Here is a 27,098-nt window from a genome sequence, read left to right on the forward strand (position 1 = left end):
GGTGGACTCAAGTCCGCGCCAGAGCGCGCGTCGGTCTCCGATCCGCGCGATCGATGTCTCTTCCGTTGTGGTTCGCAGTTTCGGCGTCTCGCCCAGTTGTTTCTCTCGCCCGCGCGCCCCCTGCTGGTTGTAGTGTTGTGGTCCTCCATCGATCGGCGACGGTTGGTTGCTAGCTTGGCGCCCCGGCAGATTGTTGGCTCATCAGATGACAAAAACCTACGCCCGCGCAGCTGGACTGGACTGGACTGGCAGCCGCGCTAGCTCAGCTCGTCGCCTACGACAACTCATTTCCGAAGGAATATAATGGATCGCCCATCGCCGTCTGCCTGGCTAATGACTAGTTTTGAGACATGTTTGTACGCCCCCAACCAACCTCTGTGCACATTTCTATTCCACGATGATCAGACTAATTTAAGATGGCACACACATATATGTAGCAGAAAACGAAAGGAACCGGTCGCCGCCGGATCAAAAACCCTAGCGGTAGTTGCTGATGAAACTACGCTCCAACATTTGTTACTAGTGAAAAATAGTATGTAGTAGGATATATATTATTATTATATTATATTATCAAGCAATTAACGAACTCCTCAAGTAGTCTACAAAATGTGGAAGAGTTAGGGCCTCTTTGGCACGGCTTATGCTGGCTTCGGCTTCATCTATTTTGCGCAAATCGAGACACTATAACGTGAAGCCGTTTTGTAAGCCGATGTTAAAATGAACTAGAAGCCGGGAAAAGTCAGTTTTTCTAGCTTCACCGGCTTTGGCTTCACCGGTGAAGCCGTTTTGGATGAGCCATGCCAAAGGGGGCTTTAGAGTGGCTGTTGTGAACGAACTACTTGAATAATGTTGCTTGGATGAAAAAATTTGAACCGTACGTCACGGCAGATGAATGATGCGGATTGATAAAAATCTCTTCTGCTCGCACTTGATCAATGCAAACCCTAAAACTAAAGAACAAAGTGAACAATTTCCCTGCTCTGCTGCTGCTGCGTTTCCCTCCTCCTCTTCCCATGAGAGAGACACACCTCGCTCGCTCACTCACAGGCCACAAGCACACAGCTCACGTAAGGATGGCTGATGATCCTACCGCATGCCATGGAGTGCAGCTAAGTGCGTGTAATCCTCGCAGGGGTGTCTAGCTAGGATGAGAGAGGAAGGAAGGAAACCACAAAAAGGAAAGGAAAAAAATGAAACCAAGACAAAGAACAGATCAAAGCCACACCAGAGCGATGCATGCGATCCTCGGAGACCCTCCGTCGGCTACGAGTCGCTGGTGCTCATGCTCTCATGCCGGTCGCCGCGGCCGCCACCGTGCTGCTGCTGGCCAGACCCGCCTCCTCCACCTCCTCCTCCGCCCTGGCTGGCCGCGGGATCCGTTGCCGCCTGTGTCCGGTACGCATTGAGGGCGGCGAGGATCCCCATGTGCCCCTCGCCTCCGCCTCCGCCGCCGCTGCCTCCCACGGGGCCGAGCCCCAGTTGCTGCCCTGGAAGCAGCGCCACAGGTGCAGGGAAGTTCATGAAATGTAGCCCGCTCGGCACGCTGCCCCGGTACACGGCAGCCGCGGCGGCGGCGCTGCCCATCTGCGGGAACGTCCAGATGGACTCGCCACTGCCTCCGCCGCTGCCGCCACTGCCACCGCTGGAAGGTGCACCACCGCCCTGCGTGTTGTTGCTCGGCACCATCCACACGGTGCCCGGCATTTGGCTCTGCGTGTACCCCGCCATCTGCTGCTGATATTGCTGTGCTTGCTGCTGCTGTTGCTGCTGTTGCTGCATTTCTTGTTCCCACCGCCTCTTCCTCGACATATCGGCGGCTGCTGCGGCGGCGGCAGACGGCGACGGCTGCACGTCAAGACCGACGCTGCCGGAGTGGAAGTTAAGCAACAAGGGGGACGGCAACGACGACGACGAGGCCGGGCCCTCCGAAGGGAAGCCAAGGCCGACAACCCGGTCCCACGCGTCAGCACGGCCGAACCGGGCGGCGGCGGCGGGGCTAGGCAAGGCGGCGCGGAGGTGGGCCGGCGCAGAGAACGAGGAGCCCGAGGAGCGGAGGGAGATGTTGAGGGAGGTGAAGTTGGCCGGGATGGTGCCGGTCCCGGTGGCCGCGATCACCGCAGGCTCGGCCTGCTGTAGCAGCCACTCGATGGTCTCGCCGTCCGTCTTGTGCCCGAGCTCTCGCGTCAGCTGGAACACCCGGGCCGCACACAGCGCTGGCATCCGGATGCGACGGCCCCTGCCTTCCACCTTGGTGTGCCGGTCCTTGGTGGAGCTCCGCTTGGGCGCCGCCTTCCGCAACTGCACCTCACCTCCGGCCCCCGATCCATTCCCGTTGCCTCCCGCCGACGTGCCCACCGCAGCCGAGCTGGAGCACGGCTGCTCCTCTTTCTTCTCAAGGAGCTGCAGAGGGAAGTTGGGGCGGCGGCCGCCTCCGCCGTCACCGGCGACGTCCATGGTCAATTAAGCCATGGTATATATACACAGCGATACAAGTATATGTATCTTGGCGTGTATGTTTTCTAGCCGGCCGAGTAAATGGGGTGGTTTAGCTGTTTGGAAGAGAGTGGAGGAACGGATTTGATGTCTCCAGCCTCTTCTCTAGCTCTTGCTGTGCGTGGGTCTAGCTCCGAGAAGGTTAGGTGTGGTGGTAGAGAGAGAGAGAGTCCAAGAAAGAAAGAGCTGGCTAGCTATCAGGGAAAGAAGATTGTAGGTTGGAAAGAATCCTTGCTCATATGATATGATGAGAGAGAAGATGGTTGACGGATGGAAGGCGGGGTAGCGAGCTTGTGTTTGTGTGTGCGTGTGGGAGATCACACACACTATTTTATGGCCTTTTGGTGTGGTTCATCTGTGATTTCAGGGGGAGAGAGAGAGAGGAAGCAGGAGCAGATGACCCTAGCTAGGAGAAGGCCAGGGGGGAGAAGGGGAGCTGGCGGCTGGAAGAGGATGGCGGTGTACTTTGTAGGGCTTGAGGAGAGAGATGGACGGATTAAATGGAATCCTTGGTGCTCGGAGAGAGCGTGGAGAGAGATAAGCTGGAGAAAGAGAGAAAGAAAGGGAAAGAGACCGCGCTAGTAGTCTGCGGCTACATGAGTGTACATGGACGGAGAGACCGGTGAGTCAGTGAGTGTGAGGAGGATAAGCAAGGCGGAGGAGAGAGGAACAGCTAAGCTAGCCGGGGAGCGGGGAGGGGAAATTATTAGTACTGTGGCAGGAACGTAACGTGGTATGTTCTCCTGATGCTAACAGACGAATCTCCCATTTAACCAGCAAAAGAATGCCACGCCACTACTCTCTCTCTCTCTTTCTCTCTCACGAAGCCGCTGAACTAACTCAGGCAAATGGAAAGCATTGCTTCCTTTGTGGATTGGCTGCTTTTGAGAGCACCCCTCAGTCTCCTATTTTTTCTCTCCGGTCCTTTTTCTGTTTGAAATGTGTTTCTTTTTTTTCGATCTTATCTTTTATTCTTTTTTTCGGGCAAAAGGAAAAATCTTTAAACTGTGAAGAGGCAGTCAGAGGCTCAGACTCCACGTGCGGTGCTCTTTATCATTCAATCCCCAATGACACTGCACTTCACTGCAGATACTGTAGCCGCCACTCTCCAAGTCAAAATACACAAGGAAAAATTGTAAGCACGCATCAACTCTCTTTTTTCTTGTATTATACCGGAGAATCTTTGTGCTCTCCAGTAGCCCTCCATATTTCATCATTTTTATGTGTAGTGAATACATTGACGTGGATATCCATTCCTGCCTGTGTGTGCTTAAACAAATCGTGTGTGTATAATCAGAGTACACTAATTCTCAAAAAAGAAATAATCAGAGTACACTTCTATATATCTTCTTACAAATGAAACTTGATCTTTAAAGAATATTATTTGGGGGGAAATCTATATGGGAGCAACAACAGCAAAGAAAGACATAATAAAGTAGGGCCAGCTCAGCAAGTAATAATTCTATTGCCTTTTGTATTAGCCTTTGCTGCTTCCTTTGTTTGCCAGCCTTAGAATTCGTGGTGCCCTGCCGTGGACCTGGTGTACACAAGCATTCCAAACTGAAACAGAACTGCAACATAAAAAAAGCCAACAACACAAAGGAATTTATGCCCTGCTCAAAGTTTTGACTTTGAATTTTGTGGTAATATTTTTTGATATAATAAAATGGCACCAAGCCAACCTCTATGTCACTACGCCAGATTTACACATCACTGCCGGATTTATGAGAACCGGTAGTGATGTACCTTCACTACCGGTTATGAGCTTGAAAATGAAAAAATGATTGGGGCTGAGCTAAAACCGGCAGTGAAGGACCACATCACTGTCGGTTTGTGGCTTGAACCGGCAGTGTTTTGGCGGCCACTCATCACTGTCGGTTTAAGCCAATAGCCGACAGTGATATCTATCACTGTCGGTTCTAGCCAAGAACCGACGGTGATAAGCCTACAACACAAAAAGGCTACAACCGTCCTCTCCTTCCTCCTCTCTTCCATTCCGAGAACAGAGGCGCGCGTTTGGACCCTTTCCTCCATTGTTGCGGCTGCTCTTTACCATGAAGCTAGTGCTTAGATTTTGAAGAATGGCTTGATCTTTTTGCTTTAAGGTTAGTAACAAACATCCGCTCCTTTGATTTTGTTGCTTAATTAGCTTCGTTTTGATGGCTACATTGCTTGATTCTCATTCTAGTTCTTTCTCCATTCTAGAGAGCACTTTTCCAATTGGACATTTGTGCAAGGCTCAAATTACGGTGAATCCATCATCCAAATGGTTGGTGTCTATGAACACATTTAAATTCCTAGCTAATTATTCCATGGTGGTCAAGATCATCATTGTTAGTATGTGATGCTATAATTAGTTCTTAGAAGTAGAGTAGAATAGATGTTCTTCATTATTGCGCAATAATTGTTTTTTACTATGATTTTTAATTTACAGGGCCGGGGCTACCAATTTCAATTTTCCAATAATTAGTGTACAATAATGTTTTCTAAAAATGGTACTTTCGAGCTACAATTGTTGTTCATGAAGCTCGATTTCTTATTAGTTCTTTGTAATTATCGTCTCAATATTTTTTTGTGCAGAGATGGATCGGAAGTGGATGCATCTGTCCCGAACGGACAAGCGGTACATGCATGGCGTCAGCCAGTTTATCACCGATGCCAAAGCCCATGCTGGGAATGGGAACCCTGTCTTCTGCCCATGCAAAGATTGCAAGAATCATAGGAACTTTCGTCAAATTGAGTCTACACAATCGCACTTGATTACCAGGGGGTTCATGCCAAACTATACGATATGGACTATGCATGGTGAGGTTGGTGTGAATGTTCTGCAGGAAAACAAATATGATGTGGACATGCCTGACGTAGCCATTCACGATGCTGACGAGGAACCCGGTGTCAATACGGAACCTGTGGCCACAGTTAATAATGTGTTTAGGAACACGCTAACTAACGACACCGAGGATAACGATGGCATTTCTCAGCTGCTACGTAATGTAGAGACCGGATGTCTTAGTGAAAGACAGCTGAGAAAGCTAGAGAAAATGAGACAAGATGGCAAAACACCATTGTATAGGAATTGTCCAATGAGCAAACTGGAAGCCGACATCGTGCTGTTAGAGTTCAAATCGACAAACGGATCGAGCGATAAAGGCTTCGATCAGTTGTTAGGTATAATAAGAAAAATGCTCCCAAAAAATGAGTTGCCAGAAAAGACATACTTGGCCAAACAAATGATCTACCCCATCGTCTTCGAGGTTGAAAAAATCCACACGTGTTCCAATGATCGCATATTGTACCGTGGAGAAAAATACAAAGACTTGGACAAGTGCCCCAAGTGTGAAGCTCTACGGTACAAGGAAGGGCCATCAGATGAGGGTACCAAGACTAGAGGAGGTCCCATAAAGGTCGTTTGGTATTTCCCTATAGCTCTCCGAGTGCATGGGTTGTTTGCATGTGCAAAGTCAGCCAAGCTATTGCGCTGGCATGGCGAAGAGCGTAAGAAAGATACAATGATGAGGCACCCTACCGATGGGCATGACTGGAGGACTATCAATACTATGTTCTATAAGGACATCAATGGAGAGGTAAGACACCTTTGGTTTGCTTTGACCACAGATGAGATGAATCCTTTCGACCAGGTTAGAAGCAATCATAGCACCTGGCCAGTGATGCTCTATATATACAACCTTCCACCTTGGGTCTGTATGAAGCGGTCGTACATCCAGATGCCACTACTGATCCAAGGGCCAAGACAACCTGGGAATGACATCGATGTGTTTCTGGAACCAGTGATCGAAGAACTAGTGGAGATGTTTGAAAAGGGTGTGCCGGATATTTGGGACGAGTACAAAAAGGAACATGTCATGATCAAGGGAGTACTTATTGCTACAATCATCGGCCTACTAGGTTCGTTGTCCGGAGAGAAGACAAAAGGCTATACTGGATGTGTCGAGTGCTTGGACGACACCGATGCGGTAAATCTACCAAATAGCTCAAAGATAGTTTATATGGGACACCGTAGGTGTCTACCTAAGGATCACCCTTACCGTAGGAACAAAAAAGATTTCAACGGTACTATTGAGAAACGCTTAGCTGTAAAATATCGAGACGGGCCTGCGATACTTCGAGAACTCAACAAACTGGAGGTTCTCCTTGGGAAGGGGGACAATGCAGTAGCAGCGCCTGATGGGAGCGTTTGGAAGAAAAATTTAGTTTTCTGGAAACTACCTTACTGGCTATTTCTGAGTGTACGTCACTGTCTTGATCCCATGCACATCACTAAAAACATGTGCGCTAACACTCTTAACACCTTGATGGACACCGGGGGGGGGGGGGGTATTGAAGGATTCACTAGCCACACGCCTAGACATGCAACACTTGGGAATCAGGAAGGAGCTGCATCCCATGGAGCTAGAGAATGGCCAATTCGAACTTCCGATTGCATCATGGACATTGAAGAAGGAAGAAAAGCATGCGCTTATTTCTTTCTTCAATGAACTCAAAGTGCCGACGGGCTACTGTGCGAACCCGAAGAGGCTAGTGAACATGAGAGAACTCAAGTTTAACTATGGCCCTATGAAGGCCCATGACTGTCATGTCATTATGACTCAGCTGCTCCCTATTGCCCTGCATGGTATCCTCCCACCAAAGGTTTGCGCCCCAATCATAAAGCTTTGCTCGTTCTTCAACGCGATCTCAAAAAAGGTCATTGATGTGTCCACGCTAGAGCAGCTGTAGCAGGACATAGCTGAAACTCTCGTTAGGCTTGAGATGAATTTCCCGCCGACTTACTTTGATACCTCATTGCATTTGCTCATTCATCTTGTTGACCAAATTAGAGCCCTTGGCCCAATGTACATGCATCAGATGTTCCCTTTCGAAAGATTGATGAAAGTTTTCAGGAGGTATGTTAAGAACAGATTTAGGCTAGAAGGGGGCATGGTTGAAGGATGGTCAACGGAGGAGGCCATTGAGTTCTGCACATATTATCTGGACATCAAAAGGGTCGGAGTTCTAGAATCTCGTCATGAGGGAAGACTACGTGGCAAAGGAACAATTGAGGAGAAATCTGTTACAGTAGACGACCCTATTTCTTTCAGACAGGCATAATTCACTGTTCTCCAGCAAGCCGAGGGTGTGATGCCATACATTGATGAGCACAGGCAATCGCTGCAAACTCTGTATCTGAGTAGGTCATAGGCTTGGCTGGATAAAAACATAAGGAGGAATTTGTCAACTGGTTGCAACATCGCTTGCTTGGAATAAAGTTGGGTAATCAACTGGATGCCTTAGCCAAGGTACCTTCGAGTACATATCTTAAGTACCAAGGGTATGAGATCAATGGATTCACATTTTATACAAAAAAGCAAGATGGAAAGAGCACATACCAAAATTGTGGTGTTCGTTTTAATGCTCATGACGTAAACAACAACGTGCAGGCGACATATTATGGTTTCATAGAGGAGATATGGGAGCTAGCCTATGGTCCATTGAAGGCAGCTCTTTTTCGCTGCCAGTGGGTCCGGCTCGAGGAAATCAACACTAACAATGAAGGGTTCACTACTGTTGATCTCACTAAGACCGCATATAGAGACGACCCCTTTGTCCTTGCAAGAGATGTTATGCAAGTCTTCTATGCAAGGGACAACAAGACAAAAGGAAGGCTAAAAGTAGTCCTAGAAGGGAAAAGGAAGATGGTCGGTGTTGATGGAGTGACGGACGAAGAAGACTATATGGGCTATCAGGAAATGCCTCAATTCAGGGCGAACGTACCCCTACCTATCATTCAAGAGGGTGATGAACCTACTTACGTACGGCTTGATCACAATGAGACCCTCATTGTTGATGCACCTAAAGATAGTTAGATTATTGTTAACTATGTAATCATTATGCACATAACCGTGAAGGATGTTGATCCTAATGAAACTCTCATCTCCTCTCTCCTCCTCGTTAATACTCTGCCAACTCAGCAAATATGCCGATGTATCATAGCAATTAATGAGAATGAAAGTTATTTAAAAGTACCAGTGAGACTGACCTTATTACTATTCAAACACTCGATTAGACACCGGACGTAACATTTCTAAACTTTACTCTCTGAATTTAAACACCAGCTAAATATAAATATAAGAGTAATATGCATCGTAGGCCCTTGAACTTGTCTTAGGGTGCCACATAGGTCCATAGACTCTCAAATCATACTTTCGGCACCTTAATGTTGTTTAAGTATGCCACTTAGGTCCATAACTCATCGAAACATGGTCTTGATCGATGTGGCATGGACAGCGTGGCGCAAGTGCACATGAGCCGCGCGTTTTCTTATTAAAGAAATAGACCTTTCCTTCTCTCTCATCTCTTATGGCCATGCTTCTGAACTAATGCTGAACGGCGTGCAGTACCTCAATGGCGAAGAGAGCTAGGTATGCGAGCAAGGGGCAGCTCCTTGTCCTCGTCTTCATCTTGGGCAAGGCATGCGAGTGCCTATCCAGTCACTGTTCCTCACCCACCACTACCTCCCCATCAATGCGGCGTCCTCGGTGGCCAACCGTGACCATAGGATTCGGCGCATGAAGCGCGCGCTGGATGCGGCCGACCTCAAGCTCGTCAAGCTGATGGTCATGGGCGAAGGGTTGGACCTCGATGACGTGCTCACACGCCGCATCTAGGTCGTTAGGCTCCACCACTGGAGGAAAAGCAGCAACTACTTAGGTACCGGGACCGTGGTGCGTAGTCTATTGCCTTGTGGCACCTGATGGACTGACTCATCCTTGTTGGGTCACTCTGAGGGCGTGCACTAGCTGGCATCAAGCTCGCATCATCGAGACAGCGAGCTCTCAGCCTACTATGCCGCTGCACGCTCAAGTAGTGTTTGAATCTCGCAATGGGCCCAATGGTCTTTGGGCGTTACGGGCCATGAAAGCCCCTAGAGCAAGGCCACCATAGCAGCAATGTTCTAGCTCTCCTAGGCAAAGTGCGGGAGTGCATCATCATCATTGATCGAGCTCCACGCGTTCCTGCTCGAGCTAAAGTCGTGCTTCCTTGAGCTATTGGTGTCGGGCCTTCAGCTGCTCCACCCGTAGTTGAGGCAGGGTCCTACATCCCCCCGACCTCATCATCGTGGTCATTTGTTGGGGTAGCCTCTTCCTTGTGGATCCTTTCAATGTGTCCCTCAAGGGTACCCGCCATGAAACACACATGAGAGGGGTGATGGCTCCCCCCTACTAGAGTCAGAGCTAGAGGGCGACTCTGATTCTCCTGCTAGGAGGTCGTGGAAAGACTCCATGACATATTCGGTCATCCCTATGAACTTGTCATTTGTGAGGGATGGAGGCATGCGTTGTGCCACAAGGTGGCCATCGGTATCTACGGTGTTGCAGAGACCAAACGGGAGCACTATCGGGGCGCTCCGGATGAGGTATTCTAGAGAGAGCGGCTCCCCTCTAGCAAGCTGCGCCATGACATTGGCAAATGAGAAGGTCAAGTGGCGCAGGTCCTCCTAGGACGGTCGGGGTCCTAGGAAGGCGCCAAGCTGGCAACCTAACCTCCTGTAGTCGAAGTCGAAGAGCTGGTCGCTTTCGAGGGCATGGGCTGAGGTTGTGACTGGCCATTTGAGGCCTGGTGTGGATGTCAAGACATGCAAAAGGCCTCTACCTAGCGCACCAACTGTTGGTGTTTCGAGTTTTCACCAACTAGTAAATTTCTAATATCGCACGTCTGGCTTGGATGGTGTGCTTAGAGGATACGAGGTTTATACTAGTTCTAGTAGAATGTCCCTACGTCCAGTGCATCGTTGCTGCTTGTGTTACTAGCACCAAAAGTGTATAGTAGGGGTTACAAATGGGCAAGAAAGGGACATGTCCCAAGTCTCTGGTGAAAGGAGTGAACAGGTGCTGAGAGAGCTCGGTTACTACTCAGCCGTGTGTTCGGGGTTCGATGGGTTCGTGATGGTTCGATCGGATCTAGCCTGAATCGATGTGATGTGTTGCGATCCCCCTTATGGGATGCCCTGCTTTCTCTTTTATAGGCCAAGGGAAAACATGGGTTATAGCGGAGGAAAAAAAGAATGAGAGAGCCAAAGGCCTTTAGGATCGCCAGGTCCTTCTTCTCCTTCATGCGGGTCTCACTGACCCTGTAGATGTCAATAGGGATGGCTTCGCGTCGTGCTCCTATCCATCACTAGCGCCATGCATAGGCATCATATGCCGGTCATGGCGCTCCACTCCGTCCTAGCAAATGCCGTGGTGAACTGACACGACCATCAGTGTTCGTACGGGGGTTAGGCAGAACAGCACCAGTACGCTCGATGTTGTTCTTGATGTGAATCCTCTGGTATGGCCTGTCAAGGCCACAAGTTATATCAGAACATGTCAGTCTCTTCCCTGGTGTTAGAGCTTTGACTCAGGCCCATATGCTTGGACCTAGAGTGGTTGGGGCGGTATGGGTCTCCGTTGGGTGGGGTGGAGCCTATGGCCTTGGGGTTGGGTGAGGTAGAGTCCTCCCCTAGAGGTCGAGTGAGGCGGAGCCCATGGCCTCGAGGTTAGGCAAGGCGGAGCGTAGGCCCATGGGTCAGGCGAGGCGGAGGCATCCTGTTGGGTTGGTGTGAGGATATTAACCCCTATACCCTTACAGCTAGGCTTGGGCCAGCCCGGATCAGTGGGTTCGGTCCACCAAAAGGCAACGCGTGGCCCGGCCAACCTGTTCGGAGTCCCGCGTAAGGAGTCAAAATAGATTTGGTGACCAAGCAAGATCCTGGTCGGTTAGAATAGGAATCCTTATTCGGCCATGTATGGCAATTGTAACTGGCTAGGATTAGTTTCCAGATCTGTAACCCTGCCTTCCGGACTATATAAGGCGGGCAGGGGACCCCTCTAAAAAACATCTCTCATTGACATACAGCAATACAATCAGACGCAGGACATATGTATTATGCCTTCTTGGTGGCCGAACCTGGATAAAACCTCATGTCTATCTTGTGTCACCGTCTTGTTTGTGGCTTGCGCATCTGTCTGCCGACAATCTACTACCTTGGGCATACCCCTAGGTAGACTACCGACCATATTTCGTTGACAGTGGCACGCCAGGTAGGGGGTGTACGTACTGCTCTCCAAGCGAACAAGACGGTCATCACCTCCGGCCCCATGGCTACGCCAAGCGGACTCACGTTCACCGTTGGCTAGATCACCTGGACCACCGGCTCCGACGACTTCATCGCCATGGCCATGGAGGAGGCGTGGATTCAATCTGCGTCAACCACTACCTCACCTACATCAGCTATGGCTCCGACCACGGTGGATGCGGCTCCGACCACGGTGGATACGGCTCCGACCATGATAGACCTAGCTCCGACCATGGTACATCATGCTCTGACCACGCCTACATCATCTTTAGCCACGCTGACAACCCATCATCCGCCTCCCCGCTACAAAGGGAAGCAGATCGACAACACCGACCAGCTCGATTCCATTGATCGGGTCGGCACCAAACTCACTGAAACCCTAGCTCTGGTAAGTACAATTCAAAGTCAACCTAATGAGCAGGTAACCGCTCCCCACAATAGATCTACCCGACCAGTTCAGGCCAGCCGCCCTGCACGGCTTGGTACAGATCTCATGGTCATATCTACTCCCGAAGGGCGCTCCGCTCGTCGCCGGCCAGCCTCCGCGACGGGCCTTCGGCTCTCCAAGTACGAAGCCTCGACAGAGAACCACCAGGCCCAGCCCTACGGCCTGCGAAACGCTGCCTCCAGCTACGCGTATAACCTACAACACCGCTTGAATCTGTGTTTTATGCACCGACCTCGGCCGAAGCCGCGCAACTTCATCAACATGATCCAGATCAAAGATTATCAAGAAGGATCCGTCCACACAGTCCAAGAGGGCGACTCCAGCTCCTCGTCTGGCATCGTATCTAATACCTCCGTTCACACTGAGCTCCAGCATCACAACGATGAAGGCGTCGAATATGATCTGGATATCCTAGACCACGCCCCGCGGGCCCCATAATTCCCGTCTTTCCCACCAAGGTGAGGGGATTTGATCAACGTTGTCAGCAATGACGAACCACCAGCAGTTGGCGAAACGGAACTAGAAAGGACTGCGCACGAGGCACGTAATATTGACCGGTTTAATCACCGGCAAATTGAAGCTAAAGTAGAAGAGGAGGCACGACGCATAAGGGTCCAGCCACGCGACCTCAACAATGCCTTCGACAGGGTGGGGGACAAACAAGTCTTCAAGACTCCAAGCGCCAACGTAGCCGTCGCCATGGCGACAATGCATCGGCTACCCAACACTCTCGAAACCCAGGCAGTTCGCGATGATATACAAGCTTATCTAACGGCTGCTATGGCTCAGACCACAGAGATGGTGAATCAAGCCCGAGCTCCATCCATTTCAATCGAATCAAGCCACAGCTGCCAATACTCAAGTCGCTCACAGCCACTCAACCAACGTGGCTCGCGCAACAATGACCCATCAGACAACCGTCAAGGTGGAAATGGTGGTCGGGACGACAACCGCCGTCGAGAGGATAACCGCCACGACATTTGGGATGATAACCGCGACAATCGCCGCGATAACCATGGTCGCCGGGCTAATCCAGATGGCAATCAAGATCGCCGCGATGGCAATAACGATCTCTGCCATTACCTCGGTGGACGTGATCTACGCGCTCGCATCAACCAGAGAGCCAACGATTGTGCATCCCATGAAAGCTATCGCCGTATGGAATATGACACTGCCCATGGCCCATCGGGTTTGAAGCAGTTTACTCCACACCTTCGCCAAGTCATATGGCCCAAGAATTTCAAGCTCGAGAAACTTCAGAAGTACGATGGCAAGGAAAACCCGGAATTATGGGTCATGCTCTACGAAACTGCGTGCAGATCAGCCATGGCTGACGAGCATGTCATGTCTAACTACTTCCCAGTCGCTGTTGGCCATGCAGGTCACCAATGGCTGGTCAGCTTGCCGACGAACTACTTTGATTCCTGGCAGGAGCTCAAGCAAGCCTTCATTGACAATTTCATCGCTACTTGTGAACAACCGGGCAACAAGTACGATCTGCAACGGATCCGAGATCGGAAAGATGAGCCACTGCACGAGTACGTCCGGCGTTTCTCGGAGATGCGCATCAAGGTCCCATCAATCTCCAACAACGAGGCAATCGAGGCTTTCATCACTGGCCTCCGCTTCCACGACGCCCAAAGAGATAAGCTCCTCCGGAAGAGACCTGAATCGGTCACAGCGCTCCTGGCCACCGCTAAGAAATATGCAGACGCCGACGATGCTAAGAAGATAATTATTGAAGAAGCAGCAAGGGTTCCACGCTCCGACCACCCCCCACACCACGACGATTACCGCGGCAACCATGGTCGGAATGACAATTTTGACCGCCGCAACCAGCGCAATGACTCCTGCGACCACCGCGACCAACGTAATCAGTGGCGTAGCCGCCATGACGATTACAGGAGCAAGCATGCTCGGGGAGACGACAGCAAGGTCAATACCGTTAAAAAGGGTGGCAGACGTCGTAATTATGAAGACGACTACACCAAAGCATTGAAAGGGCCCTGCCAGCTCCATCCTAAGTCAAACCATACCATGGAGAATTGCCGCGTTCTCAAGTCTATCTATACGCGTCAACAGGCTCCGAATACATCCGACAAGCCTAACGACGGAGGAGAACAGCGCAACGAGGATAACGACGACAATGATGCAGACCCTCGTCACAAGTACGTCAAGCCAACCGATCGTGTGCACACCATCATCGGAGGGAAAGTGTCCATCGAGACCAAGCGAGAACGCAAGCTGCTTGCCCATGCTTGCTTGAATGTGGCCAACGCCGACAACCTCCTCGCCGATCCGTGGCTCCCTCCGTGGTCTCACCATGAAATCTCTTTCAGCAGAAAGGACCAATGGGCCACAATACCTGAGCCAGGATGTTTTCCCCTGGTCCTTGATCCTTGTATCAACAAGGTCCAGTTCGATAGAGTACTGATCGACGGCGGTAGCTCCATCGATATACTGTTCAAGAACAGTCTGCCCGCCCTGAAGATAGCTCAGGCGGATCTCAAGCCATACGAGGCACAGTTCTAGGGTGTTCTCCCCGGATAGAGCTCTACACCTCTCGGGCAGATCACACTACCTATGCAGTTTGGGACCCCAGACCACTTCCGCACCAACTACGTCAACTTTGTGGTCGCTGACTTCGACGGCACGTACCATGCTATTCTTGGTCGATCGTTGCTCACCAAGTTCATGGCCGTACCTCATTACAGGTATCTGGTGCTCAAGATGCCTACCAAGAAAGGAGTTCTAACCCTCCATGGCAATGTGTACGTAGCTTATACCTACGAGGACGACAGTTTCAAAATAACAGAGGCTCACGACCTCTCTATTCGCATGGCCGAAACCATGCTCGACGCCAAGAAGACCTCGGCCGACCACCTAGAGATCCCAGAGCTCAAGGCTCCTCGCAAGAACATCAAGTCTAAGGAGCACAAGGTGATCCAGCTGGTCGACGGCGATCCCAGCAGAACGGCCCTTATCAGGGCCAACTTGGATCCCAAATAGGAAGATGCGCTCGTCAGGTTCCTGAGGAGCAACGTGGATGTGTTCGCATGGAAACCTGCTGACATGCCCAGTGTACCTCGGAACTTGATCGAGCACTCCTTGAATGTCAACGGCAAGGCCAAACCTATCAAGCAGAAGCTACGACGGTTCACTCATGACAAAAAGGAGGCGATTAGGGTAGAAGTTACATGGCTTTTGGTAGCCGGATTTATCAAAGAAGTCTATCATCCGGAGTGGTTAGCCAACCCGGTTCTTGTACGCAAAAAGAATAATGAATGGAGAATGTGCGTTGATTACACTAATCTCAACAAACACTGCCCTAAGGACCCCTTCGGCTTACCTCGCATAGACGAGGTCATAGATTCAACCGCCGGTTGCGAGCTCCTTTCCTTTCTCGATTGCTACTCTAGTTATCACCAGATCGCTCTCAAAAAGGATGACCAGATCAAGACATCTTTTTATCACGCCTTTCGGCGCCTACTGCTACACGACCATGTCGTTCAGGCTTAAGAACGCCGGAGCTACCTACCAACGCGCTATACAAGCTTGCCTCAAAGACAAGATAAAAGACGACCTTGTCGAGGCTTATGTTGATGATATAGTCATCAAAACCAAGGAAGCACATACCCTTGTTGACAACCTGGAACGCACCTTTGCAGCCCTTAACACATTCTAGTGGAAATTAAACCCAAAGAAGTGCATCTTTGGTGTTTCTTCTGGCATACTACTTGGCAACGTCGTCAGTCACGATGGCATATGCCCTAACCCGAAGAAAGTCAAAGCTGTCTTGGACATGAAGCCGCCCAAGAAGGTGAAGGATGTTCAGAAGCTCACCGGGTGCATGGCCGCCCTTAGCCATTTCATATCAAGATTAGGCGAAAAAGGATTACCGTTCTTCAAACTACTCAAAGCATTCGAAAAAATTGAGTGGTCGGAGGAAGCAGACACTGCCTTCACACAGCTGAAACAATACCTTACGTCACCTCCAGTCCTCACTGCTCTAAGAGAAGACAAAACACTACTACTTTACATTGCGGCTACTAATCGAGTAGTCTCCACGGCCATGGTGGTCGAGCGAGACGAGCCCGACCACGTCTACAAGGTACAGTGACCAACCTATTTCATTAGTGAGGTACTCAATGAGTCCAAGACCAGGTACCCGCAGATTCAGAAGTTGATCTACGCCATACTGATAACATCCCGAAAGTTGAAACACTACTTCGACGGATATCGTGTGGTGGTCATGACTGAGTACCCTCTGCGAGACATCATTAGCAACAAGGATGCGAACGGGCGCATCGTCAAATGGGCAATGGAGCTATGCCCCTTTTCCTTGGAGTTTGCAAGCCGCACTACAATCAAGTCTCAGGCACTTGTCGATTTCATCGTCGAATGGACAGACTTAAGCATGCCTGCCTCTACCAGAACCGACGAGTATTGGATGATGTACTTCGACGGCTCTCTCAACATTGATGGTGCAGGAGCAAGAGTCCTTTTCATGTCACCATCCAAGGAGCAGCTCCGTTACGTCCTTAGGATTTATTTCCCAGCATCTAATAATGCCGCCGAGTACGAAGCATGCCTACATGGTTTGTGCATTGCGGTTGAGCTTGGCGTTAAACGTCTCTACGTCTACGGAGACTCTGCTCTGGTCATCAACCAACTCAACAAGGACTAGGACACAACCAGCGAGAAGATGGATGCATACTGCAAATTGATCAGAAAGCTGGAAGGCAGGTTCTATGGCATCAAGTACATACACGTGGTCTGGGACAAGAATCAAGCAGCGGATGCACTATCAAAGTTAGGATCATCCTGAGCAAAAATCTCACATGGCGTATTCGTCCAAGACCTGCTCACGCCTTCCATCGAAGAGGAAGATTCCATGCCAGACAAGCTTCCAGACCAGCAATTGGTGGCTACGGTTCCAGCGTCAAGCACCGCCGAGCCCCCTCCGACCACTCGTGAGCCCGACTGGAGAATACCTTTCATCAAGTATCTAACAGATGGCAGCGGTTACACTAATCGGACAGAGAACGAGCGCCTGATGCGTCGCAGTAAGCAGTACCTGCTCGTCGATGGCAAGCTATGGCGCAAGAACACAAAGGAGGAAATCTTGATGAAGTGTATAACCTAGGAGGATGGCGAACATCTCCTGGACCAAATCCACTCTGGCTCCTACGGCAACCATGCGGCCTCAAGAACGCTGGTCGGCAAGGCTTTTCGAGCAGGGTTCTATTGGTCGTTAGCAGTAGCCGACGCAGAGAAGCTAGTCCGCCACTGTGAGGGTTGTTAGTTCTTCGCCAAGAGGATCCACATACCAGCACATGAGATCCAGACAATACCAGCCTCTTGGCCTTTTGCATGCTGGGGACTGGATATGATCGGGCCCTTCAAACCGGCTCTAGGGAAATTTACATGCGTCTTCGTGCTGATCAATAAATTTTCTAAGTGGATAGAATACATGCCTCTGGTACAGGCATCCTCAGAAAAGGCTATCATGTTCCTCGACCAGGTCATCCACCATTTTGGCATACCCAACAGCATCATCACTGATCTGGGTACTCAGTTCACCGGGAACGCTTTTTGGGACTTCTGCGATGAAAGGTGCATAGTAGTAAAATACGTCTCGGTAGCGCACCCTAGAGCTAATGGACAAGTCGAGCGGGCCAATGGCATGATCTTAGATGCATTGAAGAAGAGGATGTACAGAGAAAATGACAAAGCTCTCGAAAGATGGCTCAAAGAGTTACCAGCCATGGTCTGGGGCCTCAGAACTCAACCCAGTCGTAACACCGGCGTCTCACCGTACTTTATGGTTTACGGTGCTGAGGCAGTCCTTCCAGCAGATATAGCTTTTAGATCAGCACGGGTAGAGAACTTCGATGAAGGAAGGGTCAATGAAGTACAGGAACTAGAAGTGAACAGCGCAGAAGAGAAGCGGCTCGATTCTTGTGTACGTACGGCCAAATACTTTGCTGTTTTGCGTAGGTATTACAACAAGAACATTAAAGAGTGGTTCTTCGTGATCGGGGACCTGGTCCTAAAGTGGAAGACAAACCAGGCTGGTGTCCATAAACTCGCAACCCCATGGGAGGGTCCTTTCATGATCAAGGAGGTCACACGACCAACGTCTTACAGGTTAGCTCACCTGGACGATACTGACGTACCAAACTCGTGGCACATCGACAAGCTTAGACGTTTCTATGCTTAACTACTAAGATATGTACCTCTCTTGTACTTTTGATTTACTTCAATAAAGCTATTATGATTTCTCCGACCACTCTAATGTGTCACTTCGAATTTTATGGTTATTCTAACTTAGCCAGTAAAAGCCAACCACCACTCCTTCTACGGTTTTCAGAGCAGGCCCTATCTCCGGTTCCTCCCAACACGTGTATGGGATCCGTTCTCTACGTTACGGGTGATCGGCAGGTCCCCCTTGGTTTGAATTGTCTGTGTCTACATGTGCACAGGTCACGAACCTCGCACTCCGACCACATGGCAAACTAGGGCCGCACAAACTTTTCGGGATGATGTGTCCAGCAAAATGGTACAACTAAACAGAACATTAACATGTTCTCACTTAGTTACACCAACATAAGTTTCAAGCTTAAAAACGTTTTATACAAAGCAAACAAGCTTATAATGATATAAAGTTACGTTATTACAAGCTTGCCTGAAGAGGCCCAAGTTTACAATAACACAACTATTCCCTCCTTCTACAGCTCTAAGCCTATTACATTGGCTGGCCGGGGCGCGCGACACCTACTGCTCGCTGCTTCTGATACCCTACTCGGGTCTTGGGGACTCTTGTGCTAGTCAAGCTGAAGGGGATGGCCTCGCTGATGCCTGGCTAGTTGAGACCGTAGGCTTCGTCGGTTGGCTTGCAACTGATGGCGTTTCCAGCTGACTTGTCGATGGCGTCCCCTGTACAGGTGCTATCCCACCTCCACACAGGTTAATGTCGCCAATTATCTTTGATGATAGGTCTAGCTGGGCCATCCGAAGCTCCTCCGCCTTGTCTAGGTCTACCTCCTTTGGGTATCCAGCTTCCAGGCGCTTGAGATCGATCAGGGGGTAGTGGGCATGCACCATGCTTAGCACATGGGCACCCGTGTACTCACCCACCTCCTTCACAAACTCTTGGAACCATCCCCATGCTTGTCTGCATCTCTCGACCAGTCCGAGCTAGGGCATCCTTGGCTCTTCCTCTGTGAGCGCCGGGTCGATAAGGTCGAGGACGGGCACAATGCCAGTTGCCACTTCCTGGCACCGGTTCTTCCATGTGTCCCGATCCTCAGTGGCCTCGAGGCATCTTGCTTTCCAGCCGTCACGCTCTTTGATCACGGCTTCTAGATGCCTCTTGGCATTGACTTTTAAAACTGAACACCGTACAAGACATCAAATGTAATGGCACGACAAGACAAGGCGGGCAATAGAATGAGAAAGGTGGTCTGGAATACTTACTTTTCAGTTCCTCCTTCATTTTGGTGGTGTGGTCCTGGAGTTGAGACTGGTTGCATGCCAGTTTCTCATTGTCCTCCTTCAGAGGACCACACTCTGCGGTCACGCGGCTATTCCCCTCTTGGAGGTGGGTTAGTTCAGCTTCTAAGCCTGCATTACAGCTATCACTACCAACAACGCAACAACACGTGTTACACACTTGCTGTGATAAAATGAAAACTTACTTGTTTTTTCCCGCTCTTTCTTATTGAGCTAGCCAACCAGGTTCTAGTTCTGTGCCTCTAGCTCTGTCCTCTCCTGGTCAGTGGCTTCAAGTTGGCGGCGCAAGTGTTCCACCTCGACCACTAGTTCTTTATTGTTCACTGTGATTCCCTCAATCTGGTCGAAGCACCTCTTTCGGTACTTCGCAGTCTTCATCAAGTCCTGCATATAAACAAGCTAAGTCAGACAGATCGACTACATAACAGAATCAAGTGGTCAAGCCAAACATACCTGGACTTCTGTCATCAGATGCTTTACCGACCGTTCAACTCTTAGGGTCTCTTCGACCTCTGGGATTTCTTCATGCATAACCCACTCGTCGTTCCGCCAGCGTGACACATATACATGTTGTCGTTTATCTTGGGGACAGCCTAGGATTTCTTCTACTTCGTCCTCTTTAGCCTCTTGTTCAGGGGGCGGCGCTGGTCTGGAGTCTGTAGTCTCCGCGACCACCATGGCTTTCCCACGAGCCGTAGCATCGGCTAGCGTGCTCTGTGCCAACCCCGGTTGCTACTCCTTGGCTTGGACTGGTTCCCTTGGCGCCAAGGTACCTGCTTCAGTAGGGTTTGTGCTCAGAGCACTTGTACTTTGCTCGGCTGTCTTCTCGACCAGCTGCTCGGGGACTGACGTCTGGTCGCCCGTCTGCTGAGGTTTTGGTGGAATTTCTTCTTTAGGTTCCTCCACAACTGGCCATGGAGAAGCTCTTTCTGCCAGTACTGGCAAAGCCATGCCACATCTGGCTAGCTAGTCAGGATTTTCGGTGGACGCCGACCTAATACACCAGGGAAAAGTTCAGAAGACAATAATATTCAATACAAATTATAAGCTTACATCAAAGTTACAGATACTTACAGCTTGGAAGCACGGAATGATGTGGCGAAGGAGCGTCTCTTCGATCGCGCCTGCTCCACGTGCTCGGTGGGTTCCACTGGGTCTTTTCCGATGACCGGTACTGGCGCCGGGGTTTGATGCTCGACACTTCCCTCGCTAGTCCTCTATGTTGCAGTGGTCGGTGATGCGATCACTGCTGGCACAGAGGAGCCACCCTGCTCCGTTGACCCCATTTGTCGCCTCCTCTTTCGAGGGACGAGCCGGAAGATGTCCGCATCCTCTGCTTCGTTGTCTGAAAGGGGGAAGATGGCTTGGCACCGTTTGTTGGCAGCCGGCCGCTTGCCAGCAGCTCTGGTCGATGCATCCTCCACAACCTCGAGTGCCGCCCAGTGGACGTCTTCGGTCCTGGCGCTGGTCTGGGCGGCTGGGCCAGCAACTTGCGGCCAATCCATGCCAGGGGGCGGAGACACGAACACTGCTGCCCGGTCACGACCATTACTCTAAGAAACATAAAGGAGACAACAGTCAATTTCTTGTTACAACATGATTCTACAGGTACAAGGAAGTTTCATTTACCTTTGGGGGAGGTCGGGCCAGCTTGAAGGCGTGCTCGATGTCGTTTAACCTGACATAATTGGGATCGGCCAGGTTGAATACCTCCCCAATCCTGGCCTTGACTTCTATCTTGTCGAGCGCCTCTTTCCTGGTCCTCGTTGGATCTGCGCTTCCCTGGTACTCGAAGCCAGGATGTACCCTCTTCTGGCAGGGCTGGATCCTTCGGCTGATGAAGTTCCCGACCACGCTTGGACCATCCAGCCTTCCCCATGAGATCATCCTGAGCAGTTCTATGATCTGCTCCAAGTTCTTGGGCTTCTCCGACCAGCTGTTCTTCTTCTCCGGAATCAACCCCACGTCGCACAGGGTGATTGTGTTCGGCTCTTCGCGGATGTAGAACCACTTCTTGTACCATTCGTCCAGCGAGGTGTTCCAGGGGCAGTGCAAGTACTAGGCTTTCATACCGTCACACAGATTGAGGTAGATGCCTTCGGCTATCTTTGAGCCGCCGCTCCCTTTCTTCTGCAGATAGAACAAGTGGCGAAAGAGGTCGAAATGGGGCTGGAAGCCACCATAGGCCTCACAGAGATGGATGAAGGTGGAGACAAGAAGAATCGAGTTGGGATGCAGATCGCAAATCCCAATCTTGTAATACAAGCAGAGACCCTGAAGGAAAGGGTGCACTGGAACCCCAAAACCCCGTTTGAAGAAATCCTCGAAAACCACAATCTCACCTGGTTGTGGATCGGGGAAGCTTTCTCCTTCCGGCGCACTCCATCCCGTGAGTGCCTTGTTGTGGAGCACTCCCATGGCGACGAGGTCTTCGATGGTCTGCTCATTGCTCTGCGACTTCCACCACTCCTTCGCCATGACTCCGCCTTTCTTTTGGGCGTCTCTCTTCGCCATTAATCTGTCCTTACTAAGGGGGTAGATGCAGTGGCGGGGGGATTGGTGATGATTTTTGGAGGAATAGGGTTCGGCGAGGAGACGAAGAAGGTTGCGGCGGCGAATGACAATGGGGATCGGTACAAGTAACTTACTAGGTCTATATTATAAATAACAAAGAGCTCCATCGTTTCGTCCACCTGAGATTCTTGGGAGACGTGCGCACGCGCCGCAGACAGTTGTTCACACAACCTTGAGATCTACGCCAATAAACGTGCCCCTTCGTTACCAGTGTACGCGCCTCTTCGTTGATAGTGTAAGAGGGCCCACACTAACGCACCTCCATACAGGTGCCAAGCGACTGTTTGCCAGAAAAGAGCAAGAAGACAGGGTGCCGCACTATACCTGTCTACTTTTTTGACCAGACGTGTCAGACTGGACTTGACAGAGAAAGGAGATAAATAAATACACCAAATAATAATACAAGCGGTGTTTGTATTTTCGCTGCATGTCTTGTGCTCAAGGATGGATCAGACTACTATAATGCTCAGGGACTACCCAGACCACTACCGTGCTCGGGGACAGCCTAGACCACTGCCGTGTTCGGGGACTGCCTAGACCACTTCCGTGCTCGGGGATTGCTCCGACCACTGCCGTGCTCGGGGACTGCTCCGACTACTAATGTGCTCGGGGACTATCCCAACCACTGCTCGGAGAATGGTTCTCCTCGGCTACATGTGAGTTGTACTCACATACAGTTGAGAGACATTTATTTAGACCTTGCTACAAGGCTCCTACTTCGCCTTCCAGCAAGTTCGGGGACTACATCGGTACGATGCACCTACCGGTGCATCTCGTTTTGCTTGCACGACGATTGGATTCTTAACTTCAGTAGAAATTCTTTTTTAGACTCTAGCACCACATGCCTGCGTCACCTACTACTAGGCTCGGGGACTAAGTGGGCACACTTCACCTTGCGGTGAATGTGTTTATTTAATCGACCCTGTCGACGAAATATGGTCGGCAGTCCACCGAGGGGGGTGCCCGTGGTGGTAGATTGTCGGTAGACGGTGCGTGTAATCAGGAACCAGATGGTGACACAAGGCGCAGAGACAGCGATTTAGACAGGTTCGGGCCGTCTGGTTGACGTAATACCCTACGTCCTGTGTCTTTGGTGTATTGTATTGAGATGTATACAGATTAAGCTCTCCTCTAAGGGACCCTTGTCTCTCCTTATATACTCCGAAGAGACAAGGTTACAAGTAAAGTATCCAATTTGGTACTATTACAATATCTAGTACAACTTGTAATCTTGATGTGTACGCCTTGATCTTACGGGCCGGGCCACCTCGGATGGTGCGGCCCATATACCATCTTGTGGTACCCGGGGGTATATCCCCCACAGCTAGTCCCCGAGCGCCATGTATTCTGATGCGACACACCATTTCAACCTTCTCCGAACAGTGAGGCTTGAGTTCTTGACATCTCCGACCACCGTTGTCGCCGGAGAAGGAGGTTGTCCGAAGAATGTATGGTGCTCTTAAGAAGAAAAATATTTCCGTCCTAGGAAGTGTGCCCACTTGTATTTCTGAAAAGAAATGTAAGTGCGTCTTGAAGCGTAGCGTCTTTGATCATCAGAGGCGTAGTGGTCGACAAACAAACACATTCACCGCAAGGTGAAGTGTGCCCACTTAGTCCCCGAGCCTGGTAGTAGGTGACATAGGCACGTGGTGCCAGGGTCTAAAAAAGAATTCCCAGTTAAGTTGAGAATCCAATCGTCGTACAGGCGATACGAGATGCACCGGCAGGTGCATCGTACCGACGTAGTCCCCGAGCTTGCTGGAAGGCGAGGTATGAGCCTTGTAGCAAGGTCTAAGTGAGAAAAAAATATCCCAACTATATGCGAGTTGCCAGTCACATGTAGTCGAGATGCAAAGTCCCCGAGCCGTGGTCGGAGAGTGGTCGAGGCAGTCCCCGAGCACAGGTCGAGGAGCGAGCGACGAAGTCCCCGAGCCGTGGTCGGAGAGTGATCGAGGCAATCCCCGAGCACAGGTCGAGGAGCGAGCGACGAAGTCCCCGAGCCGTGGTCGGAGAGTGATCGAGGCAGTCCCCGAGCACAGGTCGAGGAGCGAGCGACGAAGTCCCCGAGCTGTGGTCGGAGAGTGATCGAGGCAATCCCCGAGCACTGGTCGAGGAGCGAGCGATGAAGTCCCCGAGCCGTGGTCGGAGAGTGATCGAGGCAATCCCCGAGCACTGGTCGAGGAGCGAGCGACGAAGTCCCTGAGCATAGCTCGAAATTCCTGTAGATAAATATGTAGAATAGTAGTACATGATGTATAAAATAATAAATTATGGAGAAAAAATCAGCGGTGAAGAAATAGCGTATGACGCTCAGCAGTCATTTGCAAATGAGCATGATGTGATAAAGCAGTTGGTGCTTTGTAAACATCAGTATTAATGTGAAGTTTGTGTTTATACTTAATATAAACTGCCTGACCAGTTAGTATGTAGCTGAGTCTCTAGCCCTAGCTAGCCCGTTAACCATAACGCAGGGCGCGGAGCCCGTGCACGTGTAGGAAGAACAAAGCGTCGCTAAGGAGCCGCTGCCGACCACCCATAACGCAGAGGGCAGACGCTCGTGCACGTGTAGGGAGGAGCCGGAGACAGGGCCGTCTCTAGAGGCATCGAGCGTCAATATGACTGGTCGAGGATTTGCATTAAGTATAGCTGTATGTTATATTTAAGATTGTATACATGGACAAACGTTATTTGAAGAATAATCATGACAAGGACGTTGTGGAGAAACGTCGTAATGAAAATTATATTAAATATAAATATTAGAAGTGTACTTATCTTTGATAGAAATCTGATCGGTGGCGATGAAGTCGTCCGGTCCTCAAGCTTTTCGACCTGTCGTCATGACTGTGGTCGCGATTGTCGTAGCGCCGTTCTTCGCGGCGATCATCATTGCGACGTGGTCTGGTGGTCGAAGCTCGGCGGAGCCGCTCGGGATGTTTTCAACGTGGTCTGGTGGTCGACGTGGTCGGAGCTCGGCGGAGCTGCTCGGGACGTGGTCGATGTGGTCTGGTGGTCGAGGTGGTCGGAGCTCGGTGGAGGCCATCGAGCGGTGACGACGAGTCGACAGCGAGGGACATCGGCGAAGGCCATCGAGCGGTGACGACGAATCGACGGCGAGGGACGTCGGCGAAGGATGTCGGCGAAGGCCGCCGAGCGGTGACGACAAGTCGACGGCGAGGGATGTCGGCGAAGGATGTCAGCGAAGGCCGCCGAGCGGTGATGACGAGTCGACGGCGAGGGATGTCGGCGAACGATGTCAGCGAAGGCCGCCGAGCGGTGATGACGAGTCGACGGCGAGGGCTGATGAGACCAGCAACGGCGAGTCATCGACGAGGGCTGATGAGGGCAGCGACGGCGAGTCGTCAACGAGGGCTAACGAGAGCATCGGCGGCGAGTCGTCGACGAGGGCCAACCAGAGCAGCGGCGGCTAGTCGTCGACGAGGGCTAACGAGAGCATCGGTGGCGAGTTGTCGACGAGGGCCAACCAGAGCAGCGACAGCTAGTCATCGACGAGGGCTGACGAGAGCAGCGGCGGTGAGTTGTCGACGAGGGCCAATCAGAGCAGCGGTAGCTAGTCATTGACGAGGGCTGACGAGAGCAGCGGCGGTGAGTCGTCGACGAGGGCTGACGAGAGCATCGGCGGCGAGTCGTCGACGAGGGCCAACCAGAGCAGCGGCAGCTAGTCATCGACGAGGGCTGACGAGAGCAGCGGCGGTGAGTTGTCGACGAGGGCCAACCAGAGCAGCGGTAGCTAGTCATCGACGAGGGCTGACGAGAGCAGCGGCGGTGAGTTGTCGACGAGGGCCAACCAGAGCAGCGGCAGCTAGTCATCGACGAGGGCTGACGAGAGCAGCGGCGGTGAGTTGTTGGTGAAGACGACCTCGGAGGTGGTTCCGAGATCGGATCTGCTGTCGCAGGGGCTGGTGTAGCAGCGATGAATCGTCATCGTGGACCGGGATGGATCTCCACGAGATTGACGACGAGAACGCGTTGTTGATTTGAGGTCCATCTGGCTCGCCATGGATCAAGCGCACACCCCCTACCTGGCGCGCCACTGTCGACGAAATATGGTCGGCAGTCCACCGAGGGGGGTGCCCGTGGTGGTAGATTGTCGGTAGACGGTGCGTGTAATCAGGAACCAGATGGTGACACAAGGCGCAGAGACAGCGATTTAGACAGGTTCGGGCCGTCTGGTCGACGTAATACCCTACGTCCTGTGTCTTTGGTGTATTGTATTGAGATGTATACAGATTAAGCTCTCCTCTAAGGGACCCTTGTCTCTCCTTATATACTCCGAAGAGACAAGGTTACAAGTAAAGTATCCAATTTGGTACTATTACAATATCTAGTACAACTTGTAATCTTGATGTGCACGCCTTGATCTTACGGGCCGGGCCACCTCGGATGGTGCGGCCCATATACCATCTTGTGGTACCCGGGGGTATATCCCCCACAGACCCCTATGCTTTGAATGATTGTAAGGATTACTAAAGTGCTCGGGGACTATCCCGACCACTGCTCGGAGAATGGTTCTTCTCGGCTACATGTGATTTGTACTCACATACAGTTGAGAGACATTTATTTAGACCATGCTACAAGGCTCATACTTCGCCTTCTAGCAAGCTCGGGGACTACATCGGTACGATGCACCTGCCGGTGCATCTCGTATTGTCTGTACAGCAATTGGGTTTTTAACTTAACTGGGAATTCTATTTAGACCCTGGCACCACGTGACTACGTCACCTACTACCAGGCTCGGGGACTAAGTGGGCACACTTCACCTTGCAGTGAATGTGTTTGTTTTTTGACCCCTACACCTCTGATGTTCAAGGACGCTACGCTTCAAGACCACTTACATTTCTTTTCAGAAATACAAGTGGGAACACTTCCCAGGACGGAAATCTTTTTCTTTTTTCTTAAGAGCACCATACATTCTTCGGACAACCTATTTCTCTG

General features: G+C 50.9%; 1 protein-coding gene across 1 annotated transcript; it reads right to left on the reverse strand.

The window, feature by feature from the left end:
• Positions 1-921: 921 nt before the first annotated feature.
• On the reverse strand, positions 922-3,141 carry LOC136474821 (transcription factor TCP14-like). Its single transcript, XM_066472389.1, has one exon. The coding sequence runs from the start codon at positions 2,452-2,454 to the stop codon at positions 1,264-1,266; it is 1,191 nt and encodes a 396-aa protein (XP_066328486.1). The 5' UTR covers positions 2,455-3,141; the 3' UTR covers positions 922-1,263.
• Between the last annotated feature and the right edge of the window lie 23,957 nt (positions 3,142-27,098).

This window comes from Miscanthus floridulus, chromosome 8 (genome assembly GCF_019320115.1).
Source record: "Miscanthus floridulus cultivar M001 chromosome 8, ASM1932011v1, whole genome shotgun sequence".
Classification (NCBI taxonomy): domain Eukaryota; kingdom Viridiplantae; phylum Streptophyta; class Magnoliopsida; order Poales; family Poaceae; genus Miscanthus; species Miscanthus floridulus.

Coding starts and splice junctions, on each gene's coding strand:
- LOC136474821 (XM_066472389.1), bottom strand. CDS start 2,454: ATGGACGTCGCCGGTGACGGCGGAGGCGGCCGCCGCCCCAACTTCCCT.